This window comes from Ctenopharyngodon idella, chromosome 24 (assembly GCF_019924925.1).
Source record: "Ctenopharyngodon idella isolate HZGC_01 chromosome 24, HZGC01, whole genome shotgun sequence".
NCBI lineage: Eukaryota > Metazoa > Chordata > Actinopteri > Cypriniformes > Xenocyprididae > Ctenopharyngodon > Ctenopharyngodon idella.
In genome coordinates this window covers 20,883,843-20,911,833 of record NC_067243.1, presented here as the reverse complement: position 1 = coordinate 20,911,833, position 27,991 = coordinate 20,883,843, and the positions used below count along the sequence as shown (strand labels likewise).

Sequence of the window (27,991 nt, the reverse complement as noted above, 5' to 3'; positions counted from 1 at the left end):
ACAATTACAAAATCCTAACAATAATTATGTTAACAGCTATTCTCACTTTCAAAGATACGCTGAAATGAACTGGGCTGTGATGAGTGAAATGGCCTTAAATAAGGGAGGATTCCTCAATAATTCAAGAATTAGACAGTTCAGGAGGTTCATGTAGAACTAATGGTTGCCTCGGCTGAACTAAATTATTGAAATAATCTAAATGACCAGGCAGAGAAAAACAAAACTCTTGTCAGTTTAGACACCAAGAAGTAACCCAGAGCTTTTGATTATCAGTGTATTTCCAAAGCAATAAAAAGTGGTCAGTTATTTGGATGGAAGGCAAGTTCTCCAAAGCACACTGTGTAAAAAGTTAAAACTAAATTGATTTACCCTACATCCTGTCACCTTTAAACAGCTCACATAGCGTTTTTTTATGTTATTTTCTCTTTGTAAACTTCAGGAAGAGATTAGGTAAGGTGACACAACTAATATATGTAGATCCTTTGAAAAGCTGAAAGACACGGTTTAACCATTCAACAGACTTTCTGACCTACACCAGAAAAAAAAAAAGTTCTGTCAGGTAACATAAAAATGTACTTCAGGTTTTAACACCTAAATTAACTAGTTTTATTCAAGTCAAAATATACTATTTAAAATAAATGAATTAGCCTGACTACAGGTTACTCCTAAAAGTAATTTTTAAGGATCAGACAAGTAGAAATAACTATAAGGTAACAACTGCACATTTTAATTATTTCCCTTTGTCTTCATCCAATGAAGATGAAATTATCTCATACGAAATGTCTCAACAACACTTAAGTAGCTAAAAAGGGGGGAAGATCTACTCAGACAGATCAATGAAATAACATCAGTGGGGCTTTACCTTTGGTTTTGCAATTCAGTAGTAAACGGAGAGGCTATTAACACCACAGGACAAAAGCACAGACCCTCCACCTCCTACGAGAGACAAATGAACACATTCCACAAGCAGCAGGCGTCTAAACTTGACTGTCTTATCTTATTGCACATGGAGCAGCTGTAGAGCTAAACTCTGGAAGTAATGCTAAAGTATATTTTTATCTATAGATGTCTTAATTACTTAACCATGAACCAAAAACAATTAAAATACTTAAAAGCATTTCAACTGCTTACTGTTGGAGGAAGCTTATAGGAATATGCTTAAATAGTTCAGACTAAGCTAATTTGAAATGACAGAATTGAATTGATCAGTAATTGAATTTGTATCTCTGATTCGTAAGTCTAATTCAAACATGAAATTCATGAGTCTTTTTGAACGATTCACTTCAAAACCTGGCTCAAAACCTGAATCGTGATTCTGAGGACAACTCAATAGAAAAATATGTTTTGTTGTCATTATTTTGTAGTACACATTCTTTTTAACTCATCTTATTCAGTTCAACAAACTCATAACTTGAGTAAAATATGATTTGTTTTGCTGTGGCACTGTAGATCCATGCGGTGCAGGAAACAACAAGTACTTGTGTGATGTTTTATTTTTAATTTTACTCTTGCGTCCCCTAGTGGACAGTCGGGGTTATACATTCCCTATATGACATTGTCAAACACAGGACTGGACCATAATTTACTAAAAAATATACTATAAAGAAAATAATTAAAGAAAAACAAAAGATTAATAAAACTGGACAGATCCAGAATATTACCATAAGGCATTTCTGGTGTTTGATGAGACTGCATTTATCCCATAGTCCTGTTCAGAGGCAGTTTTGCACTGCATTGCCTTCAGCATTCTCCCATGGCAAACACTAAAATGCTTCCTCTAATTTTGAGGAAGGGAAGCCCTTTGCAGGCTTAAGTGGAGCACAGACCATATTTTTCCACTTTGTCAACTATAAAGTTCTTCAAATCATCTGCCTCCTTCTGAAGTTTCTCCAAATCTTCTATATTTTTCTCTTTTTTTTTAGTTGCAACCAGAATCCTTTTCTCCAAGTCTGAAACCCCAAGGATAAAGAAACATTTCACATATCAAACATATTGAAATCCATAAAACCATTAAATCCAGATGCATACTGCTCTGTTTTTATGATATTGTACCTTCAATGATCTTCATTTTATCTTCCACATATTTAGCCAGCGTTTCTGCCTCCATTGTGATGTTCTTTAGACGTTCATTAGCCTCTTCATTAACTTTCTGGTTGGTGCTATTCAGTTTTAATTTTTCAAACTGCTCTTTCAGTTCTTTAAAATCCTGTAGATGTAGAAAAGCAATCTACTCTTAACAGAACAGGTTAAGGTTAACTTACTAGGAGCTAAATAAAGGCAGCTGCAGCATCTTTCCAGTTAATATGAGTATACTTTTAAACAGTAACTATGTTTGTACATCCAACATACTGCATATTTACATAATATATATGTACTTGTGGTTGTAAGACTTACTTTGTTGACGTCATTGGCACTGGCGAGAGCTGCATTGGCAGCATCTTTGGCCTCCTTCCCCTGAGCCTTGTTCATCTCTGTCTTGTTCTTCAAGGCCTCAATTTCATCCAGTAACTTTTTGGCACGAGTCGAATCCAAATTATCCTCAATGTTTTTCAGTTTAGGTTCCGTCTATTTAACATTGATGAGAAAATATTGTTATAAAGCAGTATATTGGGGGTATATATACTAGTATATATCTCTCAAAATAGGTAATAACATACTGAAAGCAAAATAAATGAAAAAGTAATGAAATTATGAATTAGTATTCATTTTAAAGAGATCACACAAAAATAAAATGGTGGACCACACGTCTGACGTCATGATGTTTGGAAAAATGACACCATAATTTGACAAGACATTACATGAAGGTGAGTGAATAATGGCAGAATTACTCAAACAATTCCTTAAATTGTTCAGCAAAATAAACCATTACCTCATTAACTTTGCTACTTATAACATCATTGTTTTCTTTAGCCTTTTCCAGATAATTGGCTGTCTTGTCATTGAGCTCTGCTGTATCGTCCAGTGCTTTCTCTATCTCCTTCACATCAATTGCCTTGGTTCTGTTCCTGGTTATACAACAAGCAAGCAGGATTAGTAATGCTGGTGACCACAGGTTTAGCTTTATAAAGGACACTGAAATAGCAAAAACTACAGCTGTGAGATATAGACTTCATTACTACAGCCTCACAATATTTCTTTGGCCCTCTCCTTCAGGTTTTCAGCAATTTTGGCTTGTTTTTCCAAGTGCTCTAGATCATCGATAAAGTCTGTGATGTTTGCCAGGATCTTCTTGATGTTCTCAATCATGTCCTTGATCTCATCAGGGGACTTGGGCAGCTGAATGGACAACACAGCATTGGCCAGCTTCTCAATGTCCTCTGGCTTCACCATCTCATCTGTTAAGGTACAATACTCAACTAAATTGATATTTTCTGATGTACATTTTACTGTAAATGTAAACTTGAGTAGTTCATCTTAAAATTCATTCTTTATATTCATGCCTCATGACACACCAAACATTTTGGCAGAACGAAGCTGTTTTTTACGTTTTATGTTTTTTACTAGTTAACAATCAAGCCCAAAGTATACTTCGGCCATCCGCGCTCTGCAACGGTCTGCGCACTGTCCGTATGATATAATTTTCATCATCAGGAGGGTCCACGGACACCCACACACCCCGTCTGTGTGGACGGTGCACGTACAGCAGTGCATGTGAGAGTGACTTGAGCGCTTGAAAACAAAGTTCACAAGTGCTGAATGCGTCTTTTTGCGCTTACAGCCAAAGAGTATACTTTGAAAGGTTCGCGCTCTCGACTTTTTTCTTTCTTTTTTCTTCTATAGCATTTGTTATATAGCAACCTACACATTTAGAAACTAATAATATCTACAACATAGTTGTATTATAAATCTTTAGTGAAACATATTCCCTTATCGAATTATCTATTATAAATTCTACAACAAGTTAGTCAAAATTTACCACAACAAATGCAATAGAACACCCTGTTTACAGCTGGTGTTAAGATGCGTTTTGATCGATCGGATCACAGAAAGGTCTTAATCACAGTAAGATGTTTACATGACACAAGAAGAACTCTTCACTCCAGTTTACATGCAATTTTCATTACTCTGATTATTCGCTAATAAGTATGGTTATACCACACTCAGATAGGCATACAGTATGCAAGTTACCCGCCATTGTTTTAATCTACTCACATCAAATTCAAAATACATTTTTATGGACGTACTAGATATACGGCATTGTGATGATCATCGCAGTGCCGGGTTTGCCTACGCTGCTGACGTGTTCTTTGCGCCGTCTGGAAGAAGATACGGGGCAGATACTGCACAGCGAGTTGTGTTGACAGAGTTAAGCGATTTGGAGACGAGGAAACTTGAGAATAATGTCACTGAGTTCATTCATGAAGTTGTGTGAACAACACACTGCATCCGTGTATGTCCGAATACATGCGCACTTTGATCAGAGCAGTAATAATGCGATTAAGGTGTTTACATGCCTGTTTATTGCGATTAAAATCAGCGTACACCACTTTGTTTAATGTAATTATGGTTACTACGATTATGAGCTTAATCACATTCGTTTGATCGAAGTATTGCATTTACATGAGGTAAAATTTAATCGCAATATTGCCAAAATCCAATTATAATCACGTTATGAGGGTGCATGTATATGCACTGATTGACACTAGTCACTGTCTACTTTTGTTGTATGAAAAAAGAAGCTTGGAGCTCTGCTTTTGTGCTCCACAAAATGAATATACTACTACTGATTTGTCTGAGAGTAACCTGAGGTGAGTAGATGATGAAATAACTATCCAGTTTCTTTTCCTGACTGGATATGATCAAAGACCAGGCTAGCTTTACCAGAAGCTACTAACTGATTTGTTATATGCAGTACCTCTTAGGTAGTTCTTAATCTTCTCTATGAGGTTCTTGGTGTCAGTCTTTTCCATCTCATATTTGTTCTTAGTCTGATTAATTTTATTCATCAGGTCCTCTGCTTGATCTTTGATGTAATTAGTCAGTTTTGAGATGTTCATGAGCTGTAAATAGAAAAAAAAAACAGAATGAGGCCTAAATTTTACATGTAAAAGATAAAGTTCCTCTGGATACCCTAATATAGACACTTCAAATAAATATTCGCTATAAAGTATATGCAATAAAAAATTACAAATATAAGTATACAAGAATAGGATGGTACTGGTATGTTTTTGACATGCCTTAGCATCATCTTCTTTGAGTTTACTCTGCAGAGCAGTGATGTTCTTCTCGGTCATCTCTGCCAGTTTGGAGGCATTGAGGCTGATGGGTACACTCCCGGTACAGGCCGGCCCCCCGCATGTCCCACACAAAGCTCCACCACATTTTGCTTTCTCACATTCTGCATCACCTGGAGCCCCACAGACCTACGGCAGAAGGATTTCTCACTGTGATATACAGATTTATATTCATTTTCTTTATTTACAAAACCCCAGTTTTACTGTCTTGTCTTCATTCACCTCCTCGTTGAGGTTGGCAACACTCAGAGCCTTCAAGTTCCTCTCCAGCTTATCCATTTCTCCTATGCTACACTTAGCAAGTTCCAATGTGACATTATCTCTCGTCTTCCTGGAGGCTTCTAGAACCTTTTTAGCCGCTTCCACTTTCTTCACGCTGTCAGTGAACTCGTCATAGAGCTTTTTGATCTTATTCAAAATATCTGAAGATATGAGACAAAATAGTTCAATAGTAGCACCTTTAAAATCCAATCTGAAGTGTTAAAATGATATTGTTCACAAATGACAGTACAATTCAGCCATAACTTTTCATGTTGGTATTGTTTCTTGAGATTTAACACTTTTCAAACAAACCTTTAGCTTTTGCGTCTGTCACTGGAACCTCTTTTGTCTTCTCTCTGAGATTCTTCAACAGCCTATTGAACTCAAGGCGGATGATGTCGATGTTAGTGTTGAGAAGTAAGGTTGGATCAATAATGATTATGTTTGGGTCAATGGTCTCCATTTCATTCCTGAGGAGTGAGTAAAATACCATGCAAGATATAAGCTTTCATTGTACATGACTACTGTACACATTCCCTCCATTATAAATATGTTTTTTGGGGGTTGTCATGCACTAAAAAAGTGTTCATTATAACAATTTCCTTTTTTATATTTTCTTTTCTGCATATTTCTGCACATTGGTTGCACTGCATGACTTGTTGGTTGCACCACTGGGCATGCTGACTTTGATTTGGCGGCAAGGGTTTTTCACAAATCTGTAATATTTTAACAAAATCACTGCACTGACTATTTTGCCTAGTTTGTTACTAAAATAAAAAAAATATTAAAGATTATGACTAACTGCATAAGGTTTTCTTTTCAAAACATTTTGATATGAGGACAGCTGTATCATTTTGACTTTATATCCCCCAAAAAATAAATTTAAATTCAGAAATTAAAAAAAAAAAAGAAATTTAAAATTCATCAAGAAATCATTTTAAGTATTTTTAAATACATTAATAGATCTGAAATGAAATGAGCATTATGTCATTGACCCAGAAATGTTGTGGTTTAATGTCAATTCCATTGTATAAAGGCATTATAATACCTAATGCGTGCCAAGAGCTCCTCTAGTTTTTTAAGCTCATCCTGAGTGGTCATGTTAAGCAGACTCTGCAGCTTCTCCAACAAATTCTGTAAGTGTTGTAGATCAGTTCTAAGCCGAAAGTCTTCAGGGCAAGGCATCACGGTTTCTATCCTTTCAGCATCTATTCTAACATCTGAGATGATTTTCTCCCAGAGGTGATAGCAGGCATGGCAGGGTTCGCAGGCAGGAAATTTGTTGTCGTGACCCGGGGCGCAGTCATCACAGAAAAGGCCTGTCACCCCTGGCTTACACAAACACTCACCCGTGAAAGTGTCGCAAGCTGGATAAATGGTGCCCTCCATGTTACAGTCACAAGCTGAAAGAAGGATGAGATCATTTTGTTTTAGTCAGCAGACAGTGACTTGGAAGAGAACAAAACTCTGCATATAATAGCTTACACATGCACTGTATATCTGGGTTTCCAAAGTGATTCGGCCCACACTCATCACATTTTCTGCCTCCATACTCTGGCTGGCAGAAACACTGGCCTGTGATCTGGGAGGACAAAAAATGAAGGTGCCCTTGTGATGATAAATTTATTGTGAAAAGTGAATTTATTATATTAACATAAGATACAGTATTAACCTTGTCACAGACGTAATTGAGAGCATGTTCTGGGTCACAGTTGCAGGGCTCGCACCCAGACTCCCCATCCAGGTTCCAGTATCCATCCTCACACTCATTACAAAGAGCTCCATTGACACCTGTGCGACATGGGCACTGGCCGGTTTCCTGGTCACAGAAACAGGGACTTCCAGCTGGACACTTTGTGTCATCTGTGCCCCTCCAGTCACAAGAGCACTCTTAAGTATACAATAAAAACAAGACATATGTTGTTTATGAAGGCATTTAAGCATTTCCATAGAAACATATTTTCACCCTATTTTGTAAATGCATGTTATAAATCTTATTGTGAACGATTCATCCATGTAGATTTCTCTTGGGGGACATATGCCAATCATTAAGCCCACTTAAAACTCACCCTTCTACAATCAACTGCAAGCTCACATTAATTTTTGGATGCAATGCCAGCAATTCAAAATCCAGTCGACAACCGATTAATCACCTACTAAGTCTCGTCCTACATATTTTCTTTTTCAATTATCCATTGCACATGTACGTCACAATACGGAAGAAAATGTCTTGCTACTTCCATTTCATCATGACATTAATGTTAAAATTTATATGTTTATATTCTGGGACACATTAACAGTTTTCTCTTTATCAGTTATTTCTGTCAGGACCACTATCAAAGACGATTGACAATTAGCATACAGTTTGGATTGGTGGTATGGTTCTGTTCTGGGCAAGGAGGAGTTGAGGATGGAGGAGGATAATTAGCTCCTGAGCAATGCGATAAAGATGCTGATAATACTGATGGACTGTACTGATTTTAAATATAGGATTGCTATGATGGGCGTCATATTCCTATAGGTAGACGTGGATCAGCTAAGAGTCGGCTGACACGAGCTTGACTGACCGGACCTGCCAGAACTAACACTACGCTTGACATACAAAATGTTTCAACACATTGTCTTTCCCTTTCGCAGTGTTGTTGTTTTAGCATTAGAAAGGGAAACATGAGAAATTTGGTTCTCCTTGGTTTGAGCCACATTAAGCATTTTAGGTGAATGTACCCTTTGAGGTAGCCTTTGAGGTAGCCTTTGAATTTATGATCAATATTTGAGTCGTTAAAAAATTACGTTCTTGAGATTGAAAACTTTTTAAACCCGTACCTTTGCAGTCTTGAGCGAGTGCATTGCCATAGTATCCAATTTTGCAGCTCTGACAGTGCGGCCCATCTGTGTTGTGTAAGCAGCGCAAACACTCGCCAGTTACAGCATCACATGCATTACCATCTCGAGGATCAATGTTATTGTTGCAACAGCACTCCTCGCATCGGCCATCTGGTAACCTCAAGTCACCGTAGTAACCAGGAGCGCAGGAGTCGCAGTATAGACCTGCAAGAGTAAGGGTAAGATTTATAAAGTAAATGTTTTTTTTTGTTTTGTTTTTTTTAAACAGTGTTGTGTCTTTACTTCCATCACTGACTGTGTGTTACATCAAACAGGTAACTGGAAGACTCTTTGATAGTCTTGGAAATGTGGTGTATGCAAACTTGAACAAGGACCTGTATATCCAGGCAGACATTCACAGTTTGGAGCTCCAGAGTATGGGTCCTTGTTGCAGTAAATGGCAAAGAAGCGTCCACTTCCATTCACATCTGGACATAAGCATGGCTCACATGGCTGATCAGAGACAGGGTCTCCAACATAACCATCTTTACACCTGGAATAGAAAAAGACCTTTAGCATCTAAATTGTAGTGATATTTATTTTAATTGAAACAATTTGATCTCAAAATCCTCTCTTGCCTTTCACAGTGGGGTCCCGTGGAGTGTTCCCTGCAGTTCAAACAGTCTCCAGTGACGGGGTCACAGATGTCAGCCAACCTGTTGCATTGGCAGCGTCTGCACAGGGGAAACCCATAGTATCCAGGGTAACATTTATCACAGCGCCGGCCAGTTACTCCATCTCGACACGAGCACTGACCAGTTGTCTGGTCACAAAGTTCAGCAGTAGAGCCAGATGGATCACAGTCACATGCTAGAAAGGTCAATGAAAATTAAGAATGTCTAAGAAAAAATGTAGCACATGTGCCATGTTCTTATAAATTTTTTCTTAAGTTTAAAATGTTTATTTTCAACATAAGTTTGAATTTAAATGATCTAAAGCTAAACCTGAACTATACCATGTCATAAAAGGTCAGAATATATGATATTTAAAGAGACTTATTGACTTTATGATATCAGGACAGTAGAACCACCTGGATATGTTTTACTTTATAAAAAAAAATAGTTTAAGTCAAATTATATCATGTCAAATTTGAAATATAGATTGTCACAATATGCCTGAGATGACCTGAGAGAATATGGCTTACGTGAGCAGCCATTGGGTCCAAGCCTGTACGTCACAGGAGCACAGGAATCACAGCAACGGCCAATAACGTTAGGTTTGCATTGACACTGTCCACCGAATTTACTGCATGATGAGCTAAATGCTCCAATGTGATGACAGTTGCAAGCTGTTGATTTATACAGATACACATAGTATACATATAGTAACTAATTTAGTATAGTAATTTAATCTTATGTATATCAGTGGTGTACTTTAAAATGATACTCACACACTGCACCATTGTGAATAAAGGCAGACATGCTTCCAATAAGCTTCTCACATACTTCCGGGAGGGTTTGCTCTCCTGCCTGTGCTCCCAACTCAATACAGCGGTATTGCTGAAACTGAGCTAGATATGACTGTGAACAGAAGTTTGGGAGGGAGTCCACTTTGGGAATGAGGCCTACCTATGGTGAAAGTGAATAGAGTCAAATATACTAAGCAAAAGGCAATTTCTTAAGTAATTTTCTATTTCATCATTTCCATTTATTTTGATTGGTTGAAATCTTACAGAGTCAATCAGGATATATGAGCTGGTCTGAGGGCCGGCATTGTACTGCTTTCTAAAAGTGATGTCCACGAGGTATTGGTTATCATCATTGAGGCACACTGGAAGATCCAGAGTGGCTGTCCTGTATTGGAATAGTTAAATGTAGTTAGATGAAGTAGATGTAGTAATAATTAAAATTGTTATTTGATATTTATGGTTTCAAGAAACTGAGCTCTGAAAGGACAGTACAAGCAATGAAAGTTAATGGAGTCCAAAACAATATTCGACTCCACTGTCACTTCTAAAACACTTCAAAATGTCTTCTTTTCTCTTCTGCAGAGGAAAGAATTTCATACATTTGGGACAATGTGAGGGTAAGTAAACAATGACAAAAGTTACATTTTTGGGTGAACTATACCCTTAGTAAACTATCACTCGACAGAAACTTGATAATATTTTGCAAATCATGCAAAAATAAACCAACAACATTTTTCTTACCTTCCAGAGCCTGAAAGAGTAAACATTTTGTTGGATGGTTCTTTTGGACAACGTCCATCCCCTGATCCAAGTGATACAACATTCACAATAGCTGTCCAATCATCGGTGGACTGCAAAGATAAAGTTTACAATACATAAATGTGAAATGGACCAAAACATTTCAAACAAACGTTGATATTCAAATATTGATTGAAAGGACTGTCTGACCTCTGGTTCATAGCGGACAACTACATAGTAGTCAAGAGTTGCTGGTATATTGCTGACAGTAAATCTGAGTCCTGCCCCATCCTGAACTCGCACAAAACCCGGTCCAGTCCAAGTGACAGACCGATCTGAGACACGTTGTCGCAGGATGATCTGAAGAGGTGAGCCTGGTTCAAAGGGGATTGTCCTCTACATGGGAACGACCAAGTAAGACAAACACATTAAATTCTGTAGCATTATAACTTGGACAGTTTGTTTATCTGTCATTTCAAGCTTCACCTGGCCTTGTCTTCGTCTTCGCCGTTTCTCAGGCTTGACCACCACAACCCTTCCATTACTGATCTTGAAGTCATAACCCCTCTGTCTGAAGTAGTGCTCACAGATGGGCAGGGTGACATGGGGGTTCACCGTTGGGGGTTCAGTTTCTTTATGAGGTGTTGGGGAAGGTTTCGGAGCCAGGGGACATAGAGGGAGCTTTGTTGGTCGTTCAGGTATGTAGACTGTAGTGGGCTGAATAAATGGAGAAACTGTCACCTGTGGAAGCAGAAAGTGGGAGCTGAAGTGTGCAATTTGTTTTCTGTTAAAACATCTTTAAAAATATAAATTTTAAAATTTAAATATTAAATTTAACATTTAAATTTAAAGACAAAATATTTGGTGTAACAATGAAGTAAAAAGTAATAACATATTTCCTTATACCTTGAATACAAGTGCACACATCCATTTTCAAAAAATGTTTGTAAATATATTTTTCAAGGTAATTTTTTTTATTTAAATAACATGAATTATAAATTATAAATTATAAAATTATAAAATTATGTTTTGGGAAGTTGCACCACTTGACATTTTTCAGCCTGAACTAAACTTGCCTTATCAAATTTTCTTTATTTTAAGAGACTTGTTGACCTTCACACACACAGTCATGGGTTTTCTTCATTCTTATGAATGAATAAAGTGGCGGTCACACCACAATTTTCATTCCATTGACTTCTATTCATATGTATGCAAATGCGGAAGGCAGGAAATGCAAGCTCATGCGAATTTGGCTGTTTCAAATTTCAAGTTTGGTGAACTCTGCCCTAAGAATTTGCATCATGTGAAGACATGTGACCATTAGAAGACTGATATGTCATGGCATGACCTATTAGCTGAATTAAAAGAATGCAAACTTTAAATCTGTAGGATTGCGGCGTTGCAATAAAGTGGAGTAGACAGCATATTTTTAGACATTAGATGTAGTATATGTTGAATAATGTGTTTAAAAAAATGTCATATTGTGACCATTGCAGTGTCCATAGAAATTTTGCATGCTCAAAGTCCAGTGCAGGGGTGGCTAATGTCGGTCCTGGGGAGCCACAGTCCTGCAGAGTTCAGCTCCAACCCTAATCAAACACACCTGAACCAGCTAATCAAGGTCTGAAGGGCTGCTAGAAAGCTATAGGCAGGTGAGTTTTTATCAGGGTTGGAGCTAAACTCTGCAGGACTGAGGGCCCATCCACATGGAGACGAGTTTAGCTATATACACAACAATTTTGTATCATATAGGCGCAGACGGATCCAGCATTTTCAGAAGGTGAAACCGCTAGTTTTTGAAACCGGGTCCCAGAGTGGATAAATCTGAAAACGACGCCCTTGCGTTTTCGTGTGTACAGTCAATCCGTGTATTTTGTGAAACGATGATGTCATCACCCCACGTGTCAACCCTAGTAAAGGTCTTTGCACACTAAGTCCGAAATTCGCGTCCAAAATGTTTGCACGTTAAAAAATAAATACGACCTCACGTTGTGTCAATCACGTTTATACACTGCCTCCGAAACTTTCGTCCGTCATAAAAAATTTCAGATCAGGTTCAATTTTCTGCGTTTTTCGCATCCGTGGCATGCATTTTGAGAAACGTTTTGACAATTCAGAGCCACCGTACAAGTGAACGCCAAAATCCCGAATGCCATCTGACAAGCTGATCCACGTCGTCTACAGCACAAAGCAGTAGCACTGTATGACAAACAACGTGCGGAATACAAAGAGACAGAATATAAAGACAGATTGACAGATCGCTAGCAAAGCATCAAACTGAGCCACTGACATCCTGAAGTAAACTTTGAAATGCTCGGGATAATCAAGCAGCTCCTTGATGAGGTGAAACTCTTCTTCCTCTCTACGCAATCTCGGGATTGGATGGACTCAATATTTCCTCTTTTTTTTTTAAGAAGAGAGAGGACAACTAAATCATGCTCACTGCTTGAAGACTCCATTTTGCATTGTTTTGCGAATTTTTTCGCAACAGATTCATTAATACGCATCGGACTCAGTGTGCAAGGTCTCTGCGCGTGACGAATTTTTAGGATCACAAATACGAAAAAACGCATACGAAAATTTCGGACTCAGTGTGCAAAGGCCTTAAGACACCGCTAACAGCACAAAACAACAACAACAATAGCAGACTACATGCTTGTGTTCGTGCTGCAGAATCTCTGTGGCATAATTACAGCTCCACATACTGATCTGACATGTATACTACATCATTTTGAGTCGGTTTCAGTGGTTTCTTGTGTACGCAGATATTTCTTGAGACAAGGGGAAAAAAAAGATCGGATAGGAAAAGCTCTGGCTTCGTGTGGATATAGCCTGAGGCTCTCCAGGACCAGAGTTCGCCACCACTGGTCTAGTGTGACCTCAAATATAGAATATAAATTAGTAAAGAAATCATATCCAGCCAATCACAATCTCTCACCAGAGGTGCTGCGTTCTCAGCCTCATAGATATAGAAATCAAGAGGAGCCAGGAAATAGCCAGGGGCTGGATCACTGCATTTGTGGCCCACCATGTTAGGCTTGCATTCACACTGGCCATCCACTGAGGAACATCTGAATATATATATGCACATACAGTCTTGTAAACAATTAATCAGAGGTAAGTGGTTTGCTGCAGAGGTAAGTGGTTTGCTGAGAATCTTACTCAGTTCTCAGGGCCCCTCCAATGTCACAGTCGCAGGGTAAGCAGCCATAGACTGTGTTTCCCAGACCCCAGTAACCTGGCTAGGAAATTGGAAAACATAGTAAAACATTAAAATTTTCAAGTGTAAATCATTAAGTTTACATGCTGTGGTCTGATGGAGAGGTTTAGCTCACCAGACACTGGTCACACTGTGGGCCGTAAGCAAAGTGCTCACAAATACACCTTCCTGTGTTCTGATCACAAGTGTTGTCTGTGCGTATCGTTCCCATGAAATTACACCTGCACACTGTACATGTAAAAATTAATGGAGAAAGGTTAGATAAACATTTAGGCCAGTGCATACATTTTGCAAGTAGGTGAATTCAAAGACTTTTGGCTATTCAAAACTCCCGACCTTGTGACCTCACAACCTTGCTGAAAAATCCAGCATTGTTGGTCACCAAGTTTTACATGCTGGGACCAGTATGATGGTTGCTGGTTCCTAGCATGGGAACTGGGAGTGCTGGTGGACCAGCTACACCAGATCAGTTTTGCTTGACAACAGCATGACTATGCTGGTCTACAAGCTAGACCAGCACTATATAAGCTCTAACCAGCCTGGACCAATATGGAATTCATGCTGGTTTATTCTGGATTTTTCAGCAGGGATGGTAGACACTTTTGAGTAGACGGAAGTCCCGCTTAACTGAAAGTCCGACTTTTAGTTATTCCAACTCAGTTTTACACGTTATTGAGTATGAAATGACTCAGTAAAGTCCCATTTTGTGGGTGAATGAACACTTACACTGACAGCCACTAGGATCGTCCCGATTGAACCCGTAGAACCCAAACTTGCAGCGGTCACAGCGCTCTCCTTCAACGTTCTGTTTACACACACATTGGCCAGTCACTGGATCACACAGACCACGGTCCACTGAGCCATCCTGATCACATTCACAAGCTGGACATAGTACAGAACAAAATAGAGATATTTTAGAAACCTTTAAGTAGCCTTTGTTCCAGAATGATTATTTTAGAGGACAACAATGAAAAACATTAGAACAGAAAAAAAATTCTTAGCAAGTCTAGAGGATTTTTTCACTCACGTATACAAGCGTTGGGGTCGTCCACAGAGCGTTGAGGGTCCTGGTAGTAATACGGCCCACACAGCTCACACTGAGATCCAGCACGGTTGTACCTGCAGTCATCACACACACCACCACTAACCCCACCAGTGGCCAGATAGCGTGCTAGGTCAAAGTGACACTTCTCTGAATGGCCATGGCAGTTACATCCTGAAACATTAAAGGAGGAGTTACATATGGCTTTTTATTGTTACTTCCAGGGTGTTAATGTCTTTTAATGTGCATGCCTTTATTTTACACATTAGTATCTCTTCCAAATTTATTTAGAGCCAGAAGAGTGTCTTTTGTGGTTAAATCTTGTCAATAGTAAGAGTATGCTTACTTCTGCAAACATCTGAGTCTGTTTTTCCACCTGGCCTCCAGGGGGCGTCATGGTAGAAGTCTTGACAGCGCTCACAGTTGTTCCCTGCGGTATTGTGTTGGCAAACACATCTACCGTGCACCTTGAGCAAAGTCAGACAGAGGTGAATATCAAAGGATCACAAAAAACAGACAATTATCAAAAGCATGTATAATGTCTGTAAACTAAGCTACTAATTTAAGATTAAAAACAGGCTCCTATAACAGTAGAGCAAAACCTTTTATACTACACTGAAGCTTGGTAGTAATTATTGTTAACTGCCCTAAAAAGAAAAAAAATTATATATATAAGTGGTGTGCAGTGGTGTTTTAAAATAAGGAGGCAAAGTCCTCATTTATGTCCCTGTTACACAATTTTAAGTTAACATAAAAAGAGAGACCAAATACAATTCTATTTTGTTATTTTTACACTATGTAATGTTCCATTTATTAAAACCATGTATAAATTTCATCAAGTTAGTGTTTTTACTCATTTTTACATTTATTCCAAAATAATAACTAAAGGCAGTAACAATTTAAACAATACATATTATTTATAAACTAATATTAAGCTTTTATTTTTAATAGTCAATTTATTTTAAGCAGTCATCAAGCTTGTACACACTGACCACTCACTCACAGACACAAAGATGTACCTTTAATTTTACCACGCTGATTGCTCACTAAAGCCATTTCGAGTTTGATTTTGACATGACACAAAGCGGTAATATGTAAGTGACAGTTGTTTACTTACTTTTTAATTAGTCTTCTATTAACGCCATCACTGTCTTCATTCAGACCTGATTCGACGAGAACGCGCACGAAAACAAGAGGCGGGATTTATCGCACGAACCAATCATAACCGATCATATCCAATCATAGCGCGACTGAGGCATTGCCTCCTCTCACGTGACTTTCCCCCATTCATTCTCAATTACTCCCCACTAAACCCACCGCATGCTTAGGGGGCTCTGCTTTGTTTCTATGAGCTGAAGGGAGGCACAGAGACGCGGACTCCCCGCTGTAACTTTATCTGCGGGTGTCACTGTTTGACAGTGTTTCTTTAGAAAAACGAGTGACTTTTACACTTTTTAATGTCAAATTTTGTAACATTTTCATTGTTTTATTTTTGTAATATCGATTATTTTCTCATCCAGTTTTTTTGAGGAGGCACTGCCTCCCTTGCCTCCTCGGAGGAAACGGCCCTGATATATATATATATATATATATATATATATATATATATATACTAAAAAACAGTCCACAATTATAGAAATAACAGCATGAAACATTATATATGTAGACAAATTGTTGACCAACAGGAGTATATAAAATTGATGTAAATGGTTGACAAAAATTTGAAAGAATTTGGATGAGAAATGTTTGAGTTCACATATACTTTTCATGACTGTGGCAATCTGAGCACAGCATGAGACATTAAGTTCTCTTTTCCGAATGTCTAAAGAAGATATATGGAAGACTATCTGGGGTCTAGAGAAAAGTAATGTCTCCATTAATCTTCATTTAGTTTTATTGCCATCCTGGAGAAACAGTTCAGACATTAAGAACATCTCGTATGTGATTTTTCTTTTTTGCAGGAGTATGCTCACCATGCCAGGCTCACTGAAGGTATCTCCACGTGTTCCATCCACGGGAACACACTGACTGGCGTGACCATTGCAGAAGCAGCTCCCCCGAACGACCATCTCATAGAGGGCATAATAGTACTTATTCTGTGGGTTCCTCCTCCGTCGTGTGAGCGACGTGTCACCCAGGGTGATCAAACGGGTAAAGTTTACTCGCAGGTTCGTCAGGGTAATCAGCTCTGAGGACCATAAGAAATAACTGATATTGCTTGTGTTTCAAGATATAATGGCACCATATCTGTTATTGGCCCATATTACAAATTTTTCACTTATTGATATTGGCAGATATTGGATATTTAATTGTGCAGCTTATTTCCTCCATTTTTACATCTAGATTACCTCACTTACAGTTAATGTTTAAAAAAAATATATATTTTATTAATACTCTTAAATCTTTAGAAAATCTCAAAATGAATATGCATTTTTTAAACTGTATATTATAATGCTTTGACTTCTAAATTAATTTGTAGCATATAATTGTAGTTTTTCATGTGTTATTTTTGATTTAGACAAAATAATATGAAATTTTAATATCGGCCATTTATCGATTATCGGCCATAACATGAATAATTATCGACTTATCGATATCCAGAATTTTAATATCACTGCATCTCTAATTAATCTGGGTCCTGAAAAAAGCCCAGGTGAGAACCAATGTACCAGACTATGTTATGACATGTTTGAACAGTGTAAATTTTCGTCACAGTGAATTTTTAAAAGTGTCTAGTACACCATGAGCTCATCATCTAGATATTCATCTAGATATCAAGACCTTTCAATTGTCGGACATGCCTTTAGGCATCATCCGGTCTTGACATCTAAATTACTGCGCTATTTCTAAAACAAACACCTTCAGTGAGACACAAACCTTGTATAGTAGGGTCGTATGGATCATGAATGTCAAAACTGGGATCCAAGGCTTTTAACACCACCTGGATGGAAAGCACAGTAAGAATTAACATGAAATGTAAGTATGTTAAATGTAAGTAATAGAAGAGGTTGGATTATTTCAGGATTGCTCTGAGATTATACCTCTCCATCGGTGGATGGCTCTGCCCCAGAGTAGCGTCTGTCACAGATGAGGTCATCAATACTGTCTGCTGGCTCCTCAGAGACACCGGGGAATGAGTTGGCACAGTCCTCCGCAAAGTAACGGAAAACCTTCCAGGTTCTCCCGAAGTCTTTTGACCTCTCGACCAACATGGCAGCAGGACGGAAACTCTGTTTGAGAGCATGTTATCAAATAGTTTGCTCAACCACATGTGAAATATTAATTAATTAAAATTAAATGAATAAGACCTGTCATATGGGAAGTGTTGAATGTACCTTGAATGTCAATATCAAATGACTAAACTGAAACATTGATTCCAGATCCAACCGAATGCTGACTTCATGCACACCTGAGATTTTGAAATAAAGCTAAATTAAGTCTAAATTTGTAATACCAGCAGAATTTAATGACAAAGTGTCTATTCAGTTCATGCAAAGATGTTACGCACCATTCTCAGACTGCCACCAGCTCATCTTGCGTTCAGGTTGGAAGGTTGTGATGATGTTCTCTATACGGTGGCTGTTGGGATTGTGGTGGAGATTGTAGGGGCTCCTGGAGTCACAGGTAAAGCACTTGCGCTTATTCTGAGTTTTGAGATAAAGGGCAAAAGTGTCTATCAAATGGCAATATGTAACCATTTTAGTGTGTTGAACAACGAAAATGAAGTGGTTGTTCACCAATTTTCTGTTGGGCTGTTAACAATTATGGCTGGTCAATAAGCTGAACTCGAGAACCAAATCAGATTCATAAATTAATAATTCAGGGGTACGTTTCTCGTACAACAAAGTAACTCGCTGTTCAACTACCATAATACGATGCATCAATGGAGAAATTAACAAGACAGTCACAACTATTTCCCAAAATCGTAGTAACTTTGTTGCACATCTGTTGTTTGAACCACGTTGGTTCAAAAATATAATTAATGACGTCAAGCAGATGGTGACATTTGTATGTACACCGATCAGGCATATCATTATGACCACCTTACTAATATCGTGTTGGTCCCCCTTTTTTTCCAAAAGAGCCCTGACCCGTCGAGGCATGGACTCCACTAGACCCCCGAAGGTGTGCTGTGGTATCTGGCACAAAGATGTTAGCAGCAGATCATTTAAGTCCTGTAAGTTGCGAGGTGGGGCCTCCATGGATCAGACTTGTTTGTTCAGCACATCCCACAGATGCTCAAATGGATTGAGATCTGGGGAATTTGGAAGTCAACACCTCAAACTCCTTCTCAAAAACTCCTCCTCAAAAGCTTTGTGGCGCAGGGCACATTATCCTGCTGAAAGAGGCCACAGCCACCAGGGAATACCATATCCATGAAAGGGTGTACATGGTCTGCAACAATGCCTAGGTAGGTGGTACATGTCAAAGTAACATCCACATGGATGGCAGGACCCAAGGTTTCCCAGCAGAACATTGCCCAAAGCATCACACTGCCTCCACCAACTTGCCTTCTTTCCATAGTGCATTCTGGTGCCATGTGTTCCCCAGGTAAGCGACGCACACGCACCCGGCCATGCACATGATGTAAAAGAAAACGTGATTCATCAGACCAGGACACCCTCTTCCATTGCTCCGTAGGCAGTTCTGATGCTCACATGCCCATTGTTGGTGCTTTATGCGGTGGACAAGGGTTAACATGACTGATCTGCGGCTATGCAGCCCCATACGTAACAAACTGTGATGCACTGTGTATTCTGACACCTTTCTATCAGTATCAGCATTAACTTCTTGAGCAATTTAAGCTACAGTAGCTCGTCTGTTGGATCGGACCACACGGGCCAGCCTTCGCTCCACACGTGTATCAATGAGCCTTGGCCGCCCACAACCCTGTTGCCGGTTCACCACTGTTCCTTCCTTGGACCACTTTTGATAGATACTGACCACTGCAGACCGGGAACACCCCACAAGAGCTGCAGTTTTGGAGATGCTCTGACCCAGTTGTCTAGCCATCACAATTTCGGCCTTGTCAAACTCGCTCAAATCCTTACGCTTGCCCATTTTTCCTGCTTCTAACACATCAACTTAGAGGACAAAATGTTTACTTGTTTCCTAATATATCCCACCCACTAACAGGTGCCGTGATAAAGAGATAATCAGTGTTATTCACAGTCATAATGTTATGCCTGATTGATGTATTTGGAATGAAATATGTAGATTGTACTGTATGTTAGTTGCTTATTTGGCTCAAAGGCATGATTAAGTCCACATGCCATACTAACAAGAAACTATGCTTCTAACCACAGTTCGAGAGCTGTAGGTGCAATCACATAACTTTGCATTGATGTTTGGGAATGTTTGTTGGAACTATGGTTTTGGGAAACAGATTTGTTGAAATATGTTGGTAATGACAGAACTTCCATAGTTGGATAATGATGCTTTTGGAAAAATGTACCCAGATAAGTTTGTAAACATGATCAACTGATTCATTGAAAAGATCTGATCTGAAACAGGACATGACTACTTCTCTTATGAACTTGCCAAGGAGAGTAAGGGCGAATGGCAAGATTTTCAATGATTAACGACTTACAATTCAAACTATTCTTCACACAAAACCAATGAAAGGTTTCAGAAGACTTATATATAGTGCATTCAGTCTTATAGACTACTTTTATGGGGTTTCTTTGGAGCTTGACAGCCGCAGTCCTCATTCACTTTCATTATATTGGAAAGGCCCACCAGGATGTTCTTCAGAAAAAAAAATCACCTTTTGTGTTCCATGGAAGAAAAAAACTTCTATGGGTTTGGAACAACATGAGAAAATGAACAAATAAAGAATTTTCAAGTAAACTTCATACAGCGGGGAGTAAGTCGCAGAAGCTCCTGCAGTAATGTATTATTCTATGTAATTAGTGTCTCCTGGCAAAAATTCAGAAGCATTTCCTGAAGAAAGGCAGAATATAGTAGGGACAATGAGGGTGGATATGCAGAGGGCACGTCTTAGTTTTGGGCATGTATGAACAAGTGCTGTCCATCACATCAATAATCTCATTTTAACACCTGAGAAACCAATCGAAATGCATTCACTGTTTTTGCAGCTTCCTTTTATTTATACTGCCTGTTATTAGAAGCACCAATGCGGTTGGCTCTTCAAGTCAAGAAAAGTAGAGTAAATATACAAAATGAGTGCTAAACGACACACCCACATACCAGCTTTATCACCTGTATAGACAGGGCCGGGGGTATGGGGTGGGAGGAAAATGGAATATGGAAACAGGCATAAATTAGTCTTGTGGCAGAGAAGAGGTAATGACCTATACGACAGCTGAGGAAGGCACATCAGAACTTGTCTGTAGTATGTATTACCCAAAGGGTTGGCCAGAGTGCTGTCAATCCACACTGAAAAAAAGGGAAAAAAGCATGCCGTCTCTTTTATCTCAGTGTGGGTGCTGAAAAGGGACCATTTTGGGATGGAACTGTATTCTGGGTAGTTTGGCTTAGGAAGATGTTATGCAAATATGTCTGAGAAAAAAAGGGCTTCACTGTAATCGGATTCCTGAGAGAAATGTAATTGCTTGAGGACTTGAGAATTTACAACCTTGAATTTTTATATTAGTATTTTTCCAAGAAACTCTTCGAATGTACTTTCATTTCTGGTTTGATACTCTAAAGACATACATTTTTTAAAACACATGCCCCTTACTGACATTCAAACCCTTTGAAGTGTTGCGATTTTTACAACTGACCTCCAGGTATCCCAGGATACAATAGTTTTGTGGTCTGTAGAGGCCACAGGTTGAAGAAGCAGTGAGTTGGGCAGCACGACCCACCATGAGGTCACCGAGGTTAGGATAACATGAATTCCCCACACATTCGTCCTGAAGGCGGACTGGAGCTGATATCACTAAAAAAACATGAATGCACAGTTATTTCAGGTTTCACATTAACTAAACCTCAGTTAATAAGGTTAGCTGTATATTGATGACTCATCCTGTACTACAAATTTGTGTCCAATCAAATGCTGTCTAGACTCAGAATGCCCCTCCCCTTAAATAGTCCATGTATGTTGGACTACCCTTTTAGTCCATGTATGTTCGCTTTGATGACCTCTCTATTCTAGTGTACACTATAAAGATGACAAAATAAACTTAGCAAATATACACATTCAAAATATTTATGACATCATCAATTGCTCAGGGGCGTATACAAATATTGTCCAATAAAACCTTTCAAGTATGAGAACGTTCCCACCCCTAATACCACCCGCAACCAACAACTACACAATAGCAAATAATTTATTTTGTAGTGATGGGAGAAACAAAGCTTTTTAAAACTCCAAATAGATTGAACAAATTGCTTTGTAAAATGATTCACAGTTTCAAAAAAACAGTCAAAAAACACCATAAGGTGGAGACACCTGTTGGCCAAGACACTGTAAATGCAATGACATTTAAAATTAACAATTAACTATAATTATAATTTTTATATTACACACATATGTATTAAAATTAATTAATAAGAGTGAACCTACATTATAAAACTGACCTGAGATCAGTTTAAACCATTAGATACTGTACTGGTTCATGTGTTCACCAGATCACAGCCATCTAGCGTCAACTATAGCCTCGTTTGCTGAAATCTCGTGACTTGGAGAGTTTGATATGTGTTTCGAACCATTTTTTGATACAAGATTTGTAAATATTTCAAAGCTTCAAGAAGCAGAGTTTAGAAAAAGTGCCCATCTTCTTAGTTTGATAGCAATGTAAAAAAGAATTGTTGGTTTAACTTAAAAAGTAAGTTGCCTTAACATTTTGAGTTCATTGAAATAAAAAATTTGAGTTAATACAATGAAGGCGATTAGTTTAATCAACAGAAACTAAAAATATTGTGTTATCTGAACTACATTAATTATCTTAAGTTATATTAAGATTTGACAAAAGAAAAAATGTGATAAATCATGAAAATATTTTTTTACAGTGTGAGGTAATGATGTATTTTTGTAGGCCAATGCAGACGATATAGCATCACCCTGGTTCATTCAACAAAAACCCAATAGGATTTTTCCAGTTGGATTTTTCCATTGGATTATTGCACAAAATTAGCCTACAAAAATATGTCAACGCTACAACACTCAATCTATGTAATTATATACATAATTATAATACATATACTAATTATAAATTATTATACAATTTCTCTCTAGAAACTAGACTGCAGCTTAATTTGCAGCTTAAAAATAATTATTGTCTTAAGTTACCTTACCAAGTTTCAATAAAAAAGCAACACTTGAAAGACAAAAAATGTACATGTAAAACCAAACAAGTATGAACAAGAACAATTGCTAAACTGAGTGACAGTGATTTGTTCAAACTGGCTTTGCTACAAAAACTAAACAAATATGTTGAAAATATACAACGAAACACAACTTGTGCATATTAGAGGATTCAAGTGTCAACAAGTGGGGGGAGGAAAAAAATTCAATCCAAGGGTGGCAAGTGATCACATGTTTCCTATGATTGGGCTCATAGGGTAATTTCACTGTCAGCTTCCAGCAATGTCAAAGACATGAGCAGACTTACAGAGAAGCAGGAACGCTGATGTCTCCAATCGGATCTGCATAGCTGGACCTATAGGAGAGATGGGTGCATGAGGGGAGAGAAAGGATGGATGAATGAATGGAGGAGGGGGAATGTGATACAAAATCAATGAGAGAAATATGTCACAATAAACACAGCCCTTGCCCCAAGGTTTACTACCGGTTTAATTAAAGCAAGGTGTCAAAACGTTTTTCTCGTTGAGTATTCTGCAATCAAAATGTCAGTATAAGCAATCGGATGGACACCTAAGACTTACATGCTCTCAGAACTTACTGAGAACATCTTGGCAGTGTTTATCAGCACTTTATTTGCACTATAAATCAAAATTTATCTGGACAATGCTTTCTGGATTACACTAAAAAATTATTTTCATGATTTGTTTATCACAACATTTTTTCTTTTGTCAAATCAACTTAGATAATTTATGTGGTTCAGACAACATATTTTGAGTTTCTGTTGATTAAAGCAATCGCCTTCATTGTATTAACTCAAATTTTTAATTTCAATGAACTCAATTTTTTTTTTTTTTTTTGAGTTCAGCCAGGTAGCTTACTTTTTTTTAAGTTAAACCAACAATTCTTTTTTTACTGTGTAGTTATTTATCTGACGAGTGACGAATGAGAGTTCATTATATTTTCAATAGAAAATATATTTGAAAATATATTTATTTTTAATTTATAGATATTTATATTTTTATTCATTAAACAAATTTTGTAGGATTCTAAAATTTGGCATATAAATAAATAAAAAACTAAAACTACTAAAAATTAAAGGTGCAATGTGTAAAATTTTGCGGCATCTAGCTGCGAACTGCAACCAACAGAGCTCCCCCCCCCCCCTTCGGAGAAGCTACGGTGGCCGTCTGGCGGACACAAAACAAAGATGTCATTGTCTGAGACAGCAGAGAGTACATTAGCCTGTGTTGTTTCTTCTGACAAAGAACGGTCTCTGCTTCTAATAAACCAGACGACGACTAACTACTACCACTACTACTTTGTGCGTATTCAATGTAGTGGTGATGCAAACTGCCTCTAAAAACACAAACAATTTAGAAGAACAACAACATAGTGAATAAATGTGCTCTGTAGAGCAGTTTGTCCGTTTAGGGCTGCTGTAGAAAAATGCCGGTGCAAAATGATGACTTAACATAGAGGGGGACCCGCAGTGAATGTAATAGAAATGGCTCATTCTAAGGTAATAAAAACATAATGGTTCTTTATGTACCACTGAAAACATTATATATATTATATTGCATTTCTGTCAATAGATCCTCCTAAAAATTACACATTGCACCTTTAAATAAAAATCTAAATACAACTAAATTGCTGTAGTGAAAATAAAATGTGTCATCATTAATCAAACTGTAAGTAAAATGAATAAATAAATAATACATTTATTTTAAGGACATTTTGTTACATTTGTTATGAGAAACAATTTTTTGTCCACTCGTCCATGTCTGTTATGAAATCTAGGTCCTGAAGCAAAACCATTTCAACCATTGACTACAGTAGTGTGAGATGAGCATGTGATTTGATTTTTCCGCAGAGTCTGTCAGTATATCTATGACACAGTCTTTTTAACAGAGCAGATTGAACTTCATTCAAGAAAAACCACAATGTATTTACATGACTATGGCCCCGGAACTTACAGGTGTGCTTCTGTTTAAGTCTTGTGTGTTACGAAACAACAATTTAAAACATGCAACAACAAGATCGTTATTCGAGTATTAGTTTGTTTTTAGGCAATGCAACAGCAGCTCTTGCAGCTACAGAAAAAAAAAAAGTCCTGCATTAAAGTCAATCACATTGTGCTCAAATTTAATATGATATTACTTATTTTATCTGGACAGGACAGTTTATCCGTCATTATTATTATTATTAGGGGTTCAAGCGAGTAGCACTGAAACCCTATTGTAATTGTTAAATTTTCCATGGATCACCAGTCCACCCTAAAAGTGAGCAGGCAGACCAAACCGTAAGTCGTAGAGACTTGAAACTTTTAGGGCTGGTAGTACTCACACCACCTACAACGACACCAAGGCTCGCCCCGATCGCCTGACAGGGGCGCTACAGCGGTGAAAAAAATATCGCTCATAACTCCTAAGCCGTTAGACGTATGCTCAAGTGGCTTATATCGTTAGAATTCTTGGCTCAAGATGGACGAAATGCGTTCCTCACTCGTAAAAATTTACTTGTAATATCGAGATTCTCTGGAGTCTGATTGTCAGTAGTTATCAAAAAAATAGTTGAAATTTCAATTCACGGTCTCTAAGTGCTGCCAAAACGTTAAAAAAGTGTTACTAAAATGGCTATAACTCGTGAACGGAATGAGATATTTTCACCAAACTCAGCACACCTATATAAGAGCTTATTCTGTGGCCGCGATTGGCCACTTGGCGGTGCTATAACATGAAAAAACATGAAAATGGCTATAACTACTTCACCGTTAGTCCAATCGACTTGAAAATTGGCATGTAGTGCCTTTGTCCAAGGTGCCATGATTGTCTATGAGGACATTGACGTATCTCAAAAAACATGGCCGCCATCGGCCAATGAATTTTGAGCAGCTATCAGACAAGGTTAATGGAGGCTGATTGGAACGACACTTGCTGGGCCTGCTTGACTCACGACCATAGAGGTCTGTGAGAAATTTGAAAGAAATCGGCCACCGGTGGGGGCGCATTCACGTTTTTCACGTGCGTAAAGGATCGTGTATCATGGGATTTTTCGCACATGCCCACAACATTCATACCACATGGTAGAACTCCTCATTCTGAACAACTTTGCCTCTAGGACCACCATCGAATTGGTAGTTAAATGTTGGAGAATATTTCAAAAACCAACTTTGGTGAACTAGTCCAAGGTTTTTAGCTCCACCTCGATAACTGTTAAAAAGCTTTAAAACCCATATATTTCCAATGGTGAATTTCCTGTATTGGCTGTAATTGGTCTCTTCCATCTATGATCGAGATGATTACAGGCTTGCTAAATAAAACATAATACTTTTTTGTGCATGTGCTTAAAAAAGCGCTTGAACCCCGATAATTGCTGCTCAAAGCTATATTTATTATTATAATTATTTTCATTTTTCATTTATATATTTTACTACATGTTTTTTCACTTTTTGTTTGTCAGACATACAGTTGAGGTCAAAAGTGATGTCTGGAAAGGATATTTGTTTTTGATGACCCTACAAGTTCAATTAAACTATCAAAATATGAGGAAAATATTTTATAAACATTTTAAATATGATGGGAAGAAGAAAACACTAAACTTGGTTAAGGTTTTTCTCTGGAAAAAAAAATTTGGAAAAAAAGGCAAACTACAGCTACAGGTTTTCTTTTACTATAAAAAAATATATAGAAAAACAAAAAGCTCTCAGGAAATATTATTAATATTTCGTTGGTTCTCTCGTGTTTTTGCATGTGTTTACAATTATGACAGCCTGGCCAACAATGATTTCCGCACATGATTTTGTTTTGTTTATCATAATAAAACAATTGACTCCAAGCCCAACTACAAAATGCTTTCAAAATCATCAACACATTTCTTAATAATATTTGAATAAAGGATGAAGATGTAAATTTTCCTAGGCCGGACATAACTTTCGGTCATTACAGTATTTTGTAGAATTTTTATATTTGGTATTTTTTAAAAGTAAGAACTAAATTACTGTATTACAAGTAAAAATAAAATATTAGTTACTAAAGCATAAAACCAACTATAAATACAACTAAATAAAATAAAAAAGTTCCTAAACATAAAACTACAATAATTATAGTTAACTAAAACTAAAACCACATAAAACCATATCTACAATATTTTGTTGCTTTAAATAAAATAAGTCTTAAATAAAATAAAATTTAGTTTAACTTGATATACTAAAATAACTAAAACTAAAATAAAAATTAATAAAAAAAACTATTGAATATTTTTTTTTTAAAAACTTGAAAATGACCAAAAAATTACTATAAAAACTATAACTGAAATGAAAATGGAAAGAAATAAAAAACAGTGTATGAATGATACTAAAATAACAGTGCATCCCACAACAGTTACATAAACTAAACCAAGAAATCATTACATCAGCTATGACAGAATATTTTCTACACATACCTTAGCAGATATGAAGACAAATAGCATGTGGTTGGGGACTTGACTGAACAACTTCGACTTCTACCAAAGATCCATCATAGTCCGATATTCTATAGAGAACAATTCAAAGCACTGACTCAAAGTTTGCACATCATTGTATTATTCTTAATATTGCAGCACAGCTGGTTACACAAAAATGACTCGCTGGTTACACAAAAATGACTTGACAATTCCACAATCTCACTTACACTCAAAAGGATTGAGAGTTGAAGTTCATTAGAGAGGGTCTTCTTCTGATAATCTCAGTATGTTGTGGTCTCGGGCTTGTGGGGCGCGTTCCTATAGCTGCCAGCCATGGATTGTGCGGTAATAACTCTGAAAGTTGAAGCTTGTAAAGACACACCTGAGCTCCTGTGAGTGTGTGTGTGAGAAGGAAGAAAAGCCCCAAGGCTGTATGAGAAAAAAGGGATTATGTTGCATTGAAAGCTGATTTATGCTTGTCATGTACAGAATA

At 37.6% G+C, this 27,991-nt stretch overlaps 1 protein-coding gene and 1 long non-coding RNA gene across 2 annotated transcripts; one reads left to right on the top strand and one right to left on the bottom strand.

Annotated features, from left to right (window-relative positions):
* Positions 1 to 13: 13 nt before the first annotated feature.
* lamb4 (laminin, beta 4) lies at positions 14 to 27,991 on the bottom strand. Its single transcript, XM_051884574.1, has 36 exons — positions 27,726 to 27,991; positions 27,499 to 27,587; positions 23,366 to 23,413; positions 21,533 to 21,690; positions 18,295 to 18,430; positions 18,122 to 18,195; positions 17,828 to 18,016; positions 17,664 to 17,727; positions 16,760 to 16,974; positions 15,133 to 15,253; positions 14,772 to 14,960; positions 14,471 to 14,626; positions 13,860 to 13,972; positions 13,687 to 13,766; positions 13,463 to 13,595; positions 11,011 to 11,265; positions 10,735 to 10,920; positions 10,528 to 10,637; positions 10,051 to 10,171; positions 9,769 to 9,946; positions 9,523 to 9,666; positions 8,957 to 9,188; positions 8,714 to 8,871; positions 8,319 to 8,543; positions 7,168 to 7,385; positions 6,981 to 7,077; positions 6,544 to 6,898; positions 5,808 to 5,965; positions 5,457 to 5,656; positions 5,178 to 5,363; positions 4,856 to 5,000; positions 3,128 to 3,335; positions 2,870 to 3,005; positions 2,395 to 2,565; positions 2,053 to 2,206; positions 14 to 1,949 (listed from the first exon to the last, which is right to left on the bottom strand). The coding sequence occupies exons 3-36, from the start codon at positions 23,403 to 23,405 to the stop codon at positions 1,810 to 1,812; spliced, it is 5,445 nt and encodes a 1,814-aa protein (XP_051740534.1). The 5' UTR covers positions 23,406 to 23,413; positions 27,499 to 27,587; positions 27,726 to 27,991; the 3' UTR covers positions 14 to 1,809.
* LOC127507451 (uncharacterized) lies at positions 9,050 to 10,666 on the top strand. Its single transcript, XR_007928355.1, has 3 exons — positions 9,050 to 9,196; positions 10,369 to 10,403; positions 10,535 to 10,666. It is a non-coding gene; the product is annotated as an uncharacterized LOC127507451 (long non-coding RNA).